At 27.5% G+C, this 16,197-nt stretch overlaps 3 protein-coding genes across 3 annotated transcripts; 1 reads left to right on the top strand and 2 right to left on the bottom strand.

Moving 5' to 3' along the window:
• Positions 1 to 11,810: 11,810 nt before the first annotated feature.
• Positions 11,811 to 12,449, bottom strand: K444DRAFT_537293 (WD40 repeat-like protein; the record flags this gene model as incomplete). Its single annotated transcript, XM_024875454.1, has 1 exon — positions 11,811 to 12,449. One exon carries the CDS (start codon positions 12,447 to 12,449, stop codon positions 11,811 to 11,813), a length of 639 nt encoding a protein of 212 aa, XP_024732498.1.
• A 48-nt stretch (positions 12,450 to 12,497) lies between these two features.
• On the bottom strand, positions 12,498 to 13,317 carry K444DRAFT_694635 (HET-domain-containing protein). Its single transcript, XM_024887872.1, has one exon. The coding sequence runs from the start codon at positions 13,224 to 13,226 to the stop codon at positions 12,933 to 12,935; it is 294 nt and encodes a 97-aa protein (XP_024732497.1). The 5' UTR covers positions 13,227 to 13,317; the 3' UTR covers positions 12,498 to 12,932.
• A 372-nt stretch (positions 13,318 to 13,689) lies between these two features.
• K444DRAFT_666304 (uncharacterized protein) lies at positions 13,690 to 14,077 on the top strand (the record flags this gene model as incomplete). The annotated part of the gene is made up of 2 exons (XM_024887172.1): positions 13,690 to 13,924; positions 13,955 to 14,077. Exons 1-2 carry the CDS (start codon positions 13,718 to 13,720, stop codon positions 14,075 to 14,077), a joined length of 330 nt encoding a protein of 109 aa, XP_024732496.1. The 5' UTR covers positions 13,690 to 13,717.
• Between the last annotated feature and the right edge of the window lie 2,120 nt (positions 14,078 to 16,197).

Below are 16,197 nucleotides of genomic sequence, written 5' to 3'. Positions count from 1 at the left end.
CTAGCCTCTATATATTAATAGGGCTATTATATTAACTACTTTATATAATTATAGGCTAAAGTATATCCTTTATAAGAATATGGAACCCTTATATATAAATCCGATTATATCTGTCTTAGCTATTATTATAGTAGATAAGGCTTTCTAGGACTATTAAATTATTAAAGATATTTTTGAGATTCTAGTATCTCTAGATAAAATTTTATTTAAATTCCGGATTAAAAAAAAGCTAAACCAGGTATTATTTTTCTAAGTCATATTTACTAAAGGCCTTACTAGGAAGATTTAAATAGCAAGCTTATATAATAAGTAAATAGTAAATACAGGTTATTATACTAGAATAAATATAAATATTATATTTTATATAAAGTAGTAAGAGGCTCTTATTAGTATAAATAATAAGAGCTTTTTAATAATATATTAACTAGAGAGGTACTAATAATAGTAAAGCTAATAGCTATTTAATAGTAAAGAGAATAAAATATAATAGCTATATTAATTCTAATATTTTTTTTACTTATATATAAATAATATAAATATAATTAATAATTAATTAAATATATTTAGCGGGAAATATTATATTATTTATATTAATACTTTCTATAGCCTTTCTCTCTAGTATAATCTATAATAATTATACTTCTTACTTATAAAAATAAAAGATAACTTCTTATATTACCTAGACTTTATCCAAATTAGTAAGGAACTCATAGCCCTAGAAGACCGGCTATAAGAGCTTAGGACTTCGGGAGGTAATAAGGGGCAAGAAGTTCGTAATTACTAATAGTAATTCTATTTAGTAAAGTATAAACTCATATCTAATAAACTAAGCTAATAGCAAGCTATCTAATTACTTAAAATTACTCTTAAGAGAGCTAAGCCAAAGCCCTTAATAGGTTCCCGTTTAAACTTCTTTAATTATATCTATTATCTAGACTTTCTATATAATTGCCTGGCCTCTTTACTTTTCTAATATATTTCTCTCCGTTTTTTATAGGGCCGGATTATACTTTATAATATAATTATATTATACCGGGAGAACCCTTAAGTAGTATATTATCCGAACTTATATCTAGTAAATGGCCGCTATCCCGTACTATTATATACTCGGATAATAATTAAGTTTATATTTCTTTATCTCCTAGTATTAACCTTATTTAAGAAGCCTAAGCTAATTATATCTTTTCTATCTCTCTAGTATTAATTCCTTTACTAGGTAATATTATATTTATATATATTATAAGTCTCACCTCTCTAAAAAAACATGGCTTTATAGAGCTTTACTTCTAATATAATTAATAGATTACTAGTAAGACTTAATAATATAAGTATTATTAATATTATTTTAGTTATTATAAATCACTTTCTATTTAATTAAACCTATTTGTCTTCCGAAAAATAATTACTATTACTAGATAATATCTCTTTTACTTATTTAATCCCGAGCTCTTACCCGAGAAGAGGTTCTAATAGCTCCTAATTAAGTAGAGCTAGTAAGAGTATATAAGCCTATACTAGGAGGCCAAGCGAAAAAAATCAGATATATAAGGGCTATATAATAAACCGGCTTTATATTTCGACCTTTAATATATCTTATATTTTAATTCTATTAAGGATCTCTAGTATTATAGCCAGGATATTTACTATATTAATTAGATAGAGATTAATCTTATAAAACGTTATTATAGGCCAGAGCAAAATTTATATAAGGCTAAAAAGTAATATTACTCGAATAATAATTCTTAGAACAAGTTTATTAATAAGACTATAAAGACTTTTATATCTAATATTACTAATCTAACTATTTAGATTTAGTATAAAGAGAAAAGCTAAGTATTAGAAAATTCATATATAAATAATAACTCTATAATAAGTATATCTATAATAGCTTTATTTATTTCTGAAAACTTGTCTTTAATATTAAATTAGGAACTCAATATAATTATATCTATTATTAAGGAAAAGTTTCGTAAATAATTAGACTACTCTAATTCAGGTTCTCTAGATAATAAAGAATTATATAAGATAAAGCAAATAATAGACTATAAAGTCTTTTATTTAGACAGAAATAAGAAATATAAATATAAGATATACTAGGCTAGCTATAGACCTAAAAATAATAAATAGATCTGCCCTAAGTTATTTAATAGCCTAAAGATAATTAAAGAATATTATTAATTATTTTAGCTCTTAGAGACCTAAGTTAAGAGAAGTTTTAATAATAAGAAAGATTATATAGTTAGTAGAATTATTTTATAGGAGTTATTAGTCTATATTATTTTATTTTATCTTATTTCGGATTTTAATTAGCTATTTCTAAGTAATAAAAATCCCTCCTAATTTAATCTATCCTATACTAGTTATTTAGATAAAGATATTTCAAGCTTTTTAGTACTTTAGGTACTAAAGAATAACTTTAAAACAAAGAAGTATTAAATATAATAACCTATATAGGAAAGTACTTTGGCCAAAACTAGTATTTTTCTTTCTAACCTAATATTATAAATAGGTTATATTATATATATTTAAATTACTAGATTATATATATTATAGCCTATCTACTACTATTAGTAGAATTTCATTTCCTAGCTCTTATATAAAAATAGGAAAATTCAGAACAAAATTCGTTACTATTTAATAAAGAAGTATTAAATAGCTATAGCTTAATTAAGTAACTTAAAGTATATAAAATAAAATAGAAAATACTAAAAGAAATTATTAGCCTATATTTATAAGATATAATATTATATTTAGTTATTATTTTTATTAATTAAATTCAAAAAAATAAACTAGGAATACTAGTAAACTTTTCCCAAATATAACTTAAACTAAACCTTAATAACCTATATATTTGAAAGAGAATAAAAGAGAAAAAGTATCTTTTCTTAAAAAATATAAGTAATTACTTAAATAAAAGTCTTATAGAATTATATAAGGGAATTAATATATTATTTATAATAGTCAGGAAGGATTTAATATATAAATTATAAGCAGAGGCTATTTAAAATAAAATATTTACTATTAATATTTTAATTATAGGTTTAAACTAACTAAAATATAGTATTTATATTTTTCTAAAACCAAAATAAGCTTTATTATAAAGATTAACGAGTTATAAGAAAGAGAAGCAAGACTCACTTATAAGTTAAATAAATAGAGAAACTAAATAGCTATAGAATTAAATATAAGATACTAGGCTAAAGAAAAGGTAAATTACTTAGAAATTATTATTTAAGAGACTCGGAATAATAATTAAAAGTTGAAATAATATATATAGGAATAGAAATTAGTAATAAAGTAATCTTAAAGTAATATATTTAAATACCGTAATAAGATAAGTAAGTTATTTATATTATTAGTAAAGCTAAAATCCGAGCTACTTTTTAATTAAGAATTATTTAATAGGAATATCTCCTATTATTAAAATACTAGTATTAGCTCTTATATTATTTATAATTCTCATATTACCTATAATTCTCGTACTAGTATATAAGCTCGCACTAGCTTATATTTCGTTATAAACAAGTAGCAGAAATTCTTTATACTAAAAGCTTTATTATTCAAGTTTCCCAAAAAAAGATATTTACTTATTTCCCAAATATATAACCTATTTCTTAGATTAGTTTAGTAATCTAGTTACTAGAGAGGCTCTATTAGTTAGGATCTATCTTAATTATAGCCATATATTAATAGCCTTAGAAGGCAAAAGAGCTATATAAATAGAGACGGAAATAAATTTGAATTACTACTAGCTTTTTACTAGATATACTTAAAAACTTATTATTAATAAACCTAGTATAATATTTCTTTATAAGTTCAAATATATAAATTAATATAGGTAGAAACCTTAAAATTAATAGGCTAGGAAATTCCTATAAATTATACTATATCTATTTCTGGCTTAATTTTAGCTAAGGCTCTAATTCTGGCTTAATTAAGGTCAGAATTTAATATGACTTTCTCTCTTAATACTATAATAATATTATTAATTTTTAGTACTTATTTAATCCCGGTCTCTTACTTTAATAGCATTTCCTTTCTTTAACTTTTAAGCTCTTCTTATATACTTAGATAGAAAAAGTATATTATCTAAATTAATTATATAGTTATATAAATATTATATATGAATTATAAAAAGTAATAGATTATTAGGAGAGTCTAGAAATAGGAAGATCCGAGTTAATAGTATTTAATTACTATTATAATATAAATTATATATCTAGTAATAAGATAATAAGTTTATACTAGCTAGTTATTACCCTATATCTAGATCTTTTTACTAGTCCCTAAAGAGCCTAAATTATATTTATAATAAAACTATAAATATTTATATTTACTTTCTTAATATAATTATTTTCGGAACTTTTCCGTTTCCTATATATAGTAAGATCTACTATTAGTATATAAATACTTAGCTAGGTAATATTATTATATTTTTAGTATTTTTCTAGAATATTATTATTTGCTTTCTTCTCTTAGCTTTCTTCTATATTATATCGAATTATAATTTAGTAATAGTAGTACTAAGTAATTACCTTAGCTATTTGGGTATTATAATTTTAATATGGGAATTAATTATTTCTTCTATTTACTATAGATTTTATTATAAACTAAAGCTTCAGAAACTATATTAACTTATAGCTATAATCCTAGCTTCTATTTATATAGTTATTATTCTTTACTATAGATTTTACTATCTAAATTTTCGGCTATATTAGGCTATAATATACTCTAGTCTTAGCCTTTCTATAATTTACTTTATTATATATAGCCTCGTATTTTATAGTTAGGTTCTCTAAAATTATAGAATAAGCTTGAGTTAAATAGAATTAATAGAAAAGCTAAATATAATTAGTATAATAATTTATATTATTAGGATTCCGGAGAAATAATATTTATAAAAATATAATATTTATAATAATAACTATTAGATACTTTATATTATAGTTATATTTACTAGACTAATATATTTAACTAGCCTACTAAGTATATTCTATTATTTATATATATATTCTTAGTTCTTCTAATAAAGAGTATTAATACTTATAAAATACTACTTATATGAAATTAGTAATAAATATAAAGTTATTATAATTTCTATTAAGTCAAATATAGAATAATTCTCTCAAAAGCTATTTATAAAATCTATATCCATAATTAGCTATAAGATTATTATATGAATCCGGATAGCTAGTTCTAAACTATTAACTTATATTATATACTTTAGTAATTTAGGTAATATTATTATATTTAGTATTATTTTAAAGTAGCTCTTATTTAAATAGAAAGTTCGAGAAAGTTATAGTTTTCTAATAAGAATTATTATATTATTTATTTTATAATTATATATTATTTTAATTTTTTAAGAATTTCTCTTTTACTTTAAAATATTAGATAATTAATTACAAATTCTAATTTATATAAATCAAGATATTAAGTATAATAAAGTCCGAAATTAGCTTTAGTTCCGAATATTCTAATTTATTATTTTTATTTAGGTATAATAGTAGATATAGCTTTCTTAGAAGAAGTTATAAAAATATAGAGCAAAAACTAGCTACTTAATAAAAGAGAATATAAAAGTATAAAACAAGAACTAGTTACTTAATAAAAGAAATATAGTAATAAATATGGCTTTCCGGAAAAGAATCTAAAGATATAGTATAAGAAATAGCTTCTTAGAAAAAAGGCATAATAGCTAATATAATTTCTTAGAAAAAAATATAAAAGTATAATATAAAAACTAGCTATTTTAGTTCTAACTACTATTACCGGAATTTTACTAATAAATAATATAGTAATAAAATATTATATTACTTTCTATAACTCTTTTCTAGTATTTCTAAAATTATATTATAAGCTTGGGAATATTATATCTCTTATTTCTTTCTTACTTATATTATATAAATAATATATCTGTCTTATAAAAATATCTCGGATAGCAACTTTTACTTCTAGCTATAATAATTATAAATTCTCTATATTAAATAGAGTAGCTATAGATAAGGTAATAATTTAAGATAAAAAGCAAGAAAATAATAAAGAAAAGAAATATATAATAATAAAGAAAAAAAGAGGGGCTTTTTTATAAAGCCTATAAGATAGTAAAGTTCTATAATTATTAGGTTACTATTATTTTTTATAATCCTAACTTAAGGAAATATTATATATTTAAGTTAGTAGACTTACTAATATAGCTACTATTATTCGAATAAATTATAGGTTACTAGATATTACTATATATATTAAAATATAACTAACCCGGTAATAAATAAAAAATAATAAAACCCTATAGCTTAGGCTTCCTAATTACTATAAATAGTAAAATATCTAATATAAAATCTTATTAGGAGAAAATAATAAGGGCTTAATAACTAGCTTGGCTATTTATACTAATATATCTCTTCTATTAGTATTACTTATACTCTATAAACCTTTATTAGTACCCAAGAATAAATTAGTAAATAATACTAGAGAGGTAATATAAAAGTTATATCTTCTATTTATTATACCTATATTAAATAGCCTCTTTAGCTTATTTTATTAGTAGATTTAAATATAAAAGAAAAGAATAATATTATTTAGGTAAAATAGTAACTATTATATCTAGTTCTAGTAAATAAGCTTTAAGCTAGGCAAAGGAACTAAATAGTATACTTAAATTAGTACTTTTTAGATAAGAGAAATATATAATATATCTATTCTAGGATTAGGAAGCTAGTTTATTAAGATTAAGAATTATTTTTCTTTATGGCTTTCTATAATATCTTAAATATATTTAAATTAGCTATAAACTTTAATAATAATTAATTAATAGATATTATAAGAGAATATATTACTATTACTTATATTTATTAATTACTAGTAATATCTATAGTAAAAAGTATAGATAAGGAACTAATCTCGAATTCTAGTTCTAGTTTCTAATTACTAATTTCTAGTTTTTAATATATACTTACCTTACTAAAAATAGATATTAGTATTAGCCCTAACTTATAAATTATAATTTTAATAGCTAGCCTGGTTAGTCTTTCCTTATGGTTTTTATAGCTAAGCCTATTAAGAATTCGAGTATTATTTAGGTTTCTTCTATATTATATAAGTGAATTTAATTTCCTGCCTAATACTTACCTTTTTTCTTCTTAAGAGAAAAGAATATTCTAAATTAAGTTAGTAATCTGGATTTGAATTACTTTTATCTATTATTATAAAACTAAAAATATATATAATATTATATAATATTCGTTCTTATATAATAAATAATTTAGTATATTAGAAAATTAGACAAATTTTAATATTTATAAGTCGCTATATAAATAGAACTCATATAATAAGCCTATTATTAACTTTAAATATAACTTAAATTTTTTTTATTATAATTAGTTTAAAGAGGATATTATAGTAAAAAATCCGTAATTCTTATAATCTTATTAGTTATTTCCGGTATACCGGGTTTTCTGCTACTTAGGAACAAATATTATAAGGCAAGTATAAATATATATTAATACTAGTATTTTTACTAAGCCTACTAATAAGAATACAGGAAGTTATATTAAATAAGTATAAACTAATAGAAAATAATATTAGTAAGCGAATTTATTTAGCTAAGTTATTTAATATATATATAATTAAGGAATAAGCCGCTAGTATTTCTTAAGGTTTCCTAATTAATAACTTTATTAATTTATTATTTCTATAGATAATAAATACTACTAGCCAGAGAGCTTTATAGAATTAGAGAAAGGCTTATAAAATAGCTAAAAAGATATTTAAGTATTAGATATAGCTAGATAAATAATATATAATACTAATTAGCTAATTTAGATTAGATATTCTAGTTATCTTACCCGAAAATATAACTAATAATAAATAAATAATATACTTTCTTATAATTATAGGCATTTCTATTAATTATAGTATTAGCTAATATTAAATAGCTCTAGTCTAGTAAACCTAATAAAACTTTAATTTAAAGAATTACTAGAAGTTATAGAGGCTTCTTATTTATTCTTTAAAAATTAGTTATATATACTTTTATTAAGTATTCTTCCCGATTTAATTAAGTATAAGTACCTCCTAATATAGAGGCTAAAAATCGAGCTTTTCTCTAAGAATTAGGTTATGGCCAGATAACTTGCTTTTCTATTATTAGGTAAATTATTTAAATTCTATAATAATAATAAGAAAAAGGTAATTTAAAAAACTTGGAACTTTCTAAAGAGATTATAATATATAGTACTAGGATCTCTAATATAGGAATAGTCTAAGCCTTTAATTATTACTACAAATATAATAACGGATTTTATTTTATAGTTTAGTAGATATTAAATTAATATAAAGTAAAAGAAGAGCTATAAGATATATCTCTTATAACTAATATTAATTAGCTATTTCTATTACTATTATACTCGAAAATCCGAAAGTATTAAGCTTAAATAAACTTATTAATACTAGTAAAGGAAGCAATTTCTAGAAAGCTTAAAGTTAATTTATAATAAAGAGAAATATAATAATATAAAATAAATAAATCTTAAGAAAGTAGATTTACTAAAGCATTATTATTTTAATAATTACTTACTACTCTAGTAAATAAAACTCGAGAAATAGGGCCTAGGGGCCTTAAGATAAAGGGCTTTTATAAATAATAATTTATTAAAGAAAATATAGTAAATATAATATAGCTTAAAGAAGTATTTTTTAATAACTTAATAATAATTCAGAAATTATATACTAAACTTCTAGTGCCTTCTATTTTTTATAAACTATTTTATTATAGCCTATAATTCTTCTTAATATAAATAGTTTCATATATAAAGCTACTTCTCTTACTATTATAGTTTATTAATATATAAATAACTTACTAATAATCTTTTCCGGGAATATAATTCTTTATTCCGGCCTTTTTCTATACCTATATTAATTATTCTATATATAGTATTATATATCTTATAGTTCTTATTACTAATTTCTTTTATTATCTTATTATCTAACTCTTCTCTAGTAAGTTCCCTTATTATTACTTTATTAGTATACTTTACTAAAAACATATATATAATACTATCCTAATAAATTAGTAAATTACTATAATTAGTAATATAATATATAAGCTAAAGAATTCATTTTTTTCTTTAAGAAGTTATTAATACTTTTTCAAAAAACTTCTTATTATCTTTAACCTCTTTTATAAACTAGTATTCGGGGAAATAGTTTCTAGTCTATAAAAGTCCGCATATTATATAATCTTTAGGAAATAAATACTAGTTATTTTCCGCAGGCTCTAGGAACTTATTATATTTAACCTATTCCGAGAAATAATTAATTAAGGCATTTAATATTATTATTAACTAAATCTAAGGCAATCGAGCTTCCTAAAAGTCTATTATATATAGAGAATAAGATATATAATATATAAAAGCGAGAATAATATAAAGAAAAGGCAAAACTTTCGAATCTCTAGCTTATTTAAGGATAATTACTAGTATCTTATAGTAAAGATACTATAAGTACTCGAATGAAATATCTGCCTTCTTATCTGTAATTATTATTAGTATTCCCTTAATAGCTTTAATTAAAGTATTATTCTTTAATCCAAAATCAAATATTATATAGATATTAGAAATAATAATTAGATATTCTTATTTTATAAAGCTAGAAATAGTTCTTCTAATCTAGAGGTTTAAAAGATATAAAAATTATATTACTTCCCTATTAAACCTTTCTATTATCTACTTAAATAATAGCCTATATATTCTTATAAAATAGGTATCTAAAGTAGGTAACTTGTATTAGTACTTCCCTATAAGAATTAGGACTAGATTAAATAATATTAAGATTAATATTCGAGCTAAATTAAAAGAATTTATAATATAAAGAAACTTATTATATAAGAATAATTCTTAAAAGATATTAGTTATAAGAATTATATAATAGTAGTAAAGTTTACTAATAATTAGAGCTTTATTAGATACCTTAGAATACTAGTTATAAATATTAGATATCCAGATCTCTTAGTCTCAAATATCTTTATTTTTAAAAGCTATTCTATACTAACTTATTTCTCCTAGATATTTAATCTAAATATCTATAAATATTAGTATTATCTCATAAAGTAATACTATTATTAAATATAATAGATAAAGAAAGTCTAGTATAAAATCTAAAGAAGTAAGTAGATAATACTATAAGACTTCGAGGAAAGTATAAATACTATAAAGCCATATTCTAGTTAGTATATTATACTCTAATATAAGCTATTATAAAGCTAGATCTATAGACAAATATTATAATATAAATAGGAAATCGTAATACTCATATAAAAGAATATAGTAAAAAATAATTAAAGCTTACTATTACTAACTATTAAGCTTTACTTAAGTAAGTAAGGCTAGTAGCCTCTAATTCACTTTAATATACTTGGCCTCAACTATTATAAGTCTAGTATAAATGCCTCTTACTTTAGTAGCTAATAGCTCTAGTAATATAAGTCTGGTTTCGGGTTATAAAATTATATTATATAAATTATCTTTTATAACTTCCGGTATTACTTTAGAAAAACTAGATAAACCTCGAGTTAGAGCTTGGAAATAGAACTCTATATTATTAGAACTTCAAATTCGGGTTACTAAAGTACTATTAGTTTTTATATATAAAGCGAATAAATCTTAGATAGGGAAATTCAGGTACTTACCTAGTTTGTCTAGCTATACTACTTATAAGCCCGAATTAGTTTGACTTGTAATAGAGTAATAAAGCTAAACCATTAGTAGTATTAGGATATAATATTATTTGAGTATTTGAATATTATTTGAGTATTTGAATATTATTTGAGTATTTGAATATTATTTGAGTATTTGAATATTATTTGAGTATTTGAATATTATTTGAGTATTTGAATATTAAACTAGGTTCGGGTATAACCAGTATTAAGGTATAGTAATTAGTATAAATTATGGTAGGTTTTGAGTATGGGAGCTATTAGAAGTCTGGAGTTAAGAACTTGGAATTTGAGCTAAAGGGCGGACTAGAGATAGTAAATTCTTGCATTAGACATAGAACTGGGAGGAAGGTTGAAGTAGATCAAATTTTGCTATGCAAAGTTGAGACAGAGACTTAAAACATTGCCCGGGGGGGGAAGTAAGTACGGTCACGTAATGATACAGCCAAAACTGGCAGTAAAAGCTGAAATGGCCAAAGGGGTCAGAAATGGCTATTGAATTATACTCCTTTAAATAATGTTATAGGGAGGCCTGTGGCAATTAGTAAAAGTGTTATGTTTTAGGAATAATATTCTTTTATCCCCTAATAACGGCTTAAAATCGTAATCCCTAATCTCCAAAACCTTAGCTAATACAGTAGAAGGCGAATTGGGTGTCGCTAATTTTATAGATAACTTTTTTAAGCGGGCTCCACTTCCTGACACTTGTGGCTGTGCCCCCTTGCCCCGTTATACTCCAAGGTACCAGTATTATCGTGGAGCGGAGCCAATTCTGGAAAGGAATAGAATAATTGAGTATAAACTACGATAGTATATAACTATAGCGTTCCTCTCGCCTCTTTTCTGACTCAGTTAATAAAATATATATGAACGAGAAGATAAATTGATTTATACAGAAGCTATTTCTAAAAGTACATTGGTTGCATTAAGACCAGCTACATCGAATGTTCAATAAAATTCAGATAACAAAAAGCATTCCCAGATTGATATTCGATAGTGAGGTTTAAACCCGTAAAATACTGACGTTTATAATCAAGATCAAGCTTCTAACACCTAATAATAAAATCGAGACATAACAATCAATTGCGATGTTCTACTATAGTGTGTCAGTGGCAACGCCCCAGAGCCGCACTGTTTTGTCCGACGATGCCGATGCTAATAGCCTCGAGTCGGGCGAGAATGCCACTGAGAAGACCAAGCCACTGTGCCCATTAAGTGTCTGTTGCAGCGCACCAGTAGCTGTATCCCAGAGCCGCACCGTCTCGTCGTACGATCCCGATGCTAGCAGCCTTGAGTTGGGCGAGAATGCCACTGAGCAGACCAAGCCACTGTGTCCCTTAAGTGTCTGTTGCAGCGCGCCAGTAGCTGCATCCCAGAGCTGCACCGTCTCGTCGTATGATCCCGATGCTAGTAGCCTTGAGTTGGGCAAGAAGGCAACTGAGTTGACCGAGCCGCTGTGCCCCTTGAGTGTCTGCTGAAGCGCGCCAGTAGCTGCGTCCCAGAGCCGCACTGTTGTGTCATACGCTGCCGACGCTAGCAGCCTCGAGTCGAGCGAGAATGCCACTGAGAAGACCAAGCTACTGTGCCCATTAAGTGTCTGTTGCAGCGCGCCAGTAGCTGCATCCCAGAGCCGCACCGTCTCGTCGTACGATCCCGATGCTAGCAGCCTCGAGTCAGGCGAGAAGGCTACTGAGCAGACCCAGCTGCTGTGCCCTTTGAGCGTCTGTTGTAGCATGCCTAACCGCTCGGCATAATTCGAGGTAGCCCGTGAAAGTTCGTCGAGTCGGTATTTCCATTCGCGGTTCAGCCTGCGGAATGCGTTCTCCTTCCCCTCACCATAGATAATTGGTATTGAGATATCAAAGATGCCTAGCAGGGAATAAGTAAGGTCTTCTTCACGCTTAGTATCTCGATTTCGTGCCCATAATACTCGCTCGTCGAAGCTGAAATCAGAAAGAGGGCTGCCCTGAAGAGCGAGAATAGGAATCCCCGTTATCCTGTGAAGCTGTACCTCTAATGATTTCTTATTACCGAGTCGGTCGCCATTCGAGGAGAAGAACTCCACTAACAGCGGTGCGATAAGCTCCTGAAGTGTCCAACCACGGGTAAACCATCGACTATTCCCAAAAGCTGCTTCCCATAGCTTTAAAGACGGGTCTATTTGATCTTTTGTCCAAACATCTGCCAGGTACACATAGCATATGGCCGCTTTGCGATACTAGCGAAACATGGAGTTAATAGCTTCCGAAAGCTCAGTACTATTCGATTTGTTGATGCAACAAGTGTCTACCCAGAAGTATTGTAGGCCATTACGAGCGGCCTGCTGTCCACAGAACCGAAGCTTTTTGTATCCGTTTTTCGTCTTCCCAGAGCCATCCTTTAGGTTATCGAAGGTGACCTCTTCGTCGTCTTCTCCCCAGGTGTGTGAAAGTATCGCATAAGGCGTTGTGGGATAGGTGATGTCGTTCGTGAGGCTAAATTCGCCATTTGCTTCTAGCTTTAGAAGACGCATTTTGGAGCTGGAGCATTGAACGGTCTGCACGTCTGCTATTCGATATAGCAAGGGTTATAGGCGGAAGTACTTAGGTTGCGATCCACATAATCTAGCCACGAAGACTAAGATAGTGGAAATGGGTCTGAAATGAAGAGGTTGATAAAAGGTTTGAGGCTGAGGCTCTAGCTGAGAGCTTAGAGATGATCGCCGGCGCATATGGTAGCGACGAATGGCGTTGCGCTGGTGAAGCCAGTAACTGGTCACCCCCATTTTTGATGAATGGCATATCTATTGCGCAGTGCATTCCGATTAAGAAAAATGTTTGGAGATAATTTTTGTATAGTAGTTTTGGTCATGTCACATGGTTAGCAAATAGAGGGGCCTCTCATGGAAGCCCATAGAAGCCCTTAGAAAATTTGAGGAAGTGGCCACTTGTCCTTTTCGCATGAATAGTGGCAATGATCTTTCCCCTTTGCCTCCACGATTGTCGACTTGGAAGACATGCCAATATGGAAATGACCGACTTTAACTGGTTGAACGGCAATTGGGCTTCAGATCTCGATTTTTTGACTTCTGATAGCCCCAGAGCCGGCACAGTTGCCGAACCAGCCAGCCAAGCCGGCGAACGAGTCGACCAAACAGGTTCCGAACATGCATTACCACTTCTCCGACTAAGTGGTTGGGAAGCAGACAAGCAATATGATAAGAATAACCCTGTATGTATCCACTATGACTTCCGGTGGAAGATCTCCCAGCGTGAAAATATTAGAGCTAGGAATGTTTATTCGAATATAGATCCCGATCTTGTCCTAGCTCCGAGCGATTTTTGGAAGATTAAATTCAAGGCACGACTTAAAAGCCTTTTATAAGACAAGGATAAATTTCCTGGAAATGCTTATATGTGCGAAGAAACAATTATCCAGATATTGATTGAGCGCGGTCGTTAGCGCGGCTTATTAAAAACATATGAGAAGCTAGAGATTAAATGAGAGGAAGTTAACGAGTACCTAGAAGGTCTTGGTGACTTGTTTAGTAAGAGGAGGAAGATAATATTTAATATAGAGTTTGTGTATAAGGAAGTTACTAGTAATTCTATAATAGCAAAGGGTAAGAATAAGAAGAAAAGCGCTACGGAGGCTCAAAAGCTTCAGAGAGCCGCTAATACTAGTCTCTAGAGCCGACTCTACGAGCTTTACCGCTATAGATCCAAATACTATAAGCAAGGACCTTACTACTTGCCTAATAAACAAGGAAACCACTATAAAATTCTACTAGCCTAGCTAGAAGAGATTATCCTTTATATTAAAGCCAATATAAAGGAAGGAGAGACAAAAGAGACTATTAAGGTTAATATTGAGATGCCACCTTATATTCTCCGAAATATATTAGATAATAGCTATAAGCGGAAGGCAGATAACTCTCCTGACTATTATTATTATAAAGTTCATGTCTTAGAGACTTTACCTAGTAAAGATTCTAGAGATGTAGATAGAGATAGATAGGCCAAACTTGAGGAGTACTATAACTAGGGCCTAATATAAGTCGAGAGTAATAGATAGAGAAATGTACTATAGATTATAAATTAAGTTGTAATAAATTAATTCCTAGAACTGAATACTATTCTATAGTACCCAAAGGTTATTACCGACCTAATAGTAAAACTTAAGGTACCGCCAGGCATTATACTCTAATTTGTGAGTAATATTAAAAAATTCTTGCGAGAGGAAAAGGAGATTTAAAGTACGAGAATATTTCTAGGCTCTATTTATTTATTTCTATTAGATTTATTTAGGAGGCCGTATAATAAATATTCCTGTATAACGAAAGTAATTCTCTATAATATGTGCATTACTATACTATTCTAGAAACATTTTGAACTTTCTTATAATAAAATCCTCGTTTTCGTGCCACTTTTTCTTAATAAATTTCTTGAGTACCCCAAATTCCTCCTTAATAGGGTTGAAATCAGGCGAGTATGGGCTTAGGAACTCTACTATTACTCCTATATCTCGGTATATTTATATGATTTTTTCTAAATAGTACTAGGAAGCATTATCCATAATAATTACAGATTTTGGCTCTGGGTATCTGCTATAGTAGTATAGTAATTAGGCAATAAAATCCTCAAAACAATTACTGTCTATTAATTCTTGGTATACCCTCCGTAGTATAATACTATCTTGCGCATATACTGGGAGAATGTACCATCATTTTCCGCGACTGAACTTTGTAATCTGGACTAGGGAAGAACCCTTTAGAGACTATCCCCAGCGCCTATACCTAGCCCTTCTATCGCAGCCCGATTTATTAATAAAGACAAGTTAGTAAGACTTATACTGTAATATCCTATATAGATAATAATCTCGAAGGTCGGTATCTCGTTATTATGCGATGCGACGGATCATAGTTCTTATCTAGCCTATTGACTATAGAATTCGACTAATCAAACGTTCCGAAATCTTTCTATAATATTAATAATAGAAGAGGTCTGCCATCTCGTATTAATATAGGTAGGGCTGTTCAGTTAGTATATCAAAGAAGGTTTTTTTTATAGGGGATGTAATGCAGCTACGACGGCCGCACTTTGTTCTTGGAGTGGGCATTTCGGGCTACTGTCTCTTTCTTTGGACGGTGCATTTGGAGCACTTGACTTTTGAGGCTATTAGCTTATTCTCAAATCCTTATTTTAGTAAAGCTTTAATCAAAATATACTATGCATTATCTAGTAGCGGCACTATAATTGTGAATAACACACTGACTCTGGCGGGTAGAAAAAGTAGATAGAAGAAGAAATATAAGGTCCGCCAATTTCTACCTTTTTTAAGGTTAGTACCTTTATATACAAGCCATACCAGCCACAGGAGTTTACCCCGTACCTCCTTAAAAAAGTTATCTATAAAATTAGTAATACTTAATTCGCCTTCTACTATAGTACTATTTATATGAGAGGCTAAACTATTAGGTAACTATAGAATAATAACAAACGGGT

The sequence above is a fragment of the Hyaloscypha bicolor genome (assembly GCF_002865645.1).
Source record: "Hyaloscypha bicolor E unplaced genomic scaffold K444scaffold_124, whole genome shotgun sequence".
NCBI lineage: Eukaryota > Fungi > Ascomycota > Leotiomycetes > Helotiales > Hyaloscyphaceae > Hyaloscypha > Hyaloscypha bicolor.
This window is presented reverse-complemented; position numbering and strand designations above follow the sequence as displayed.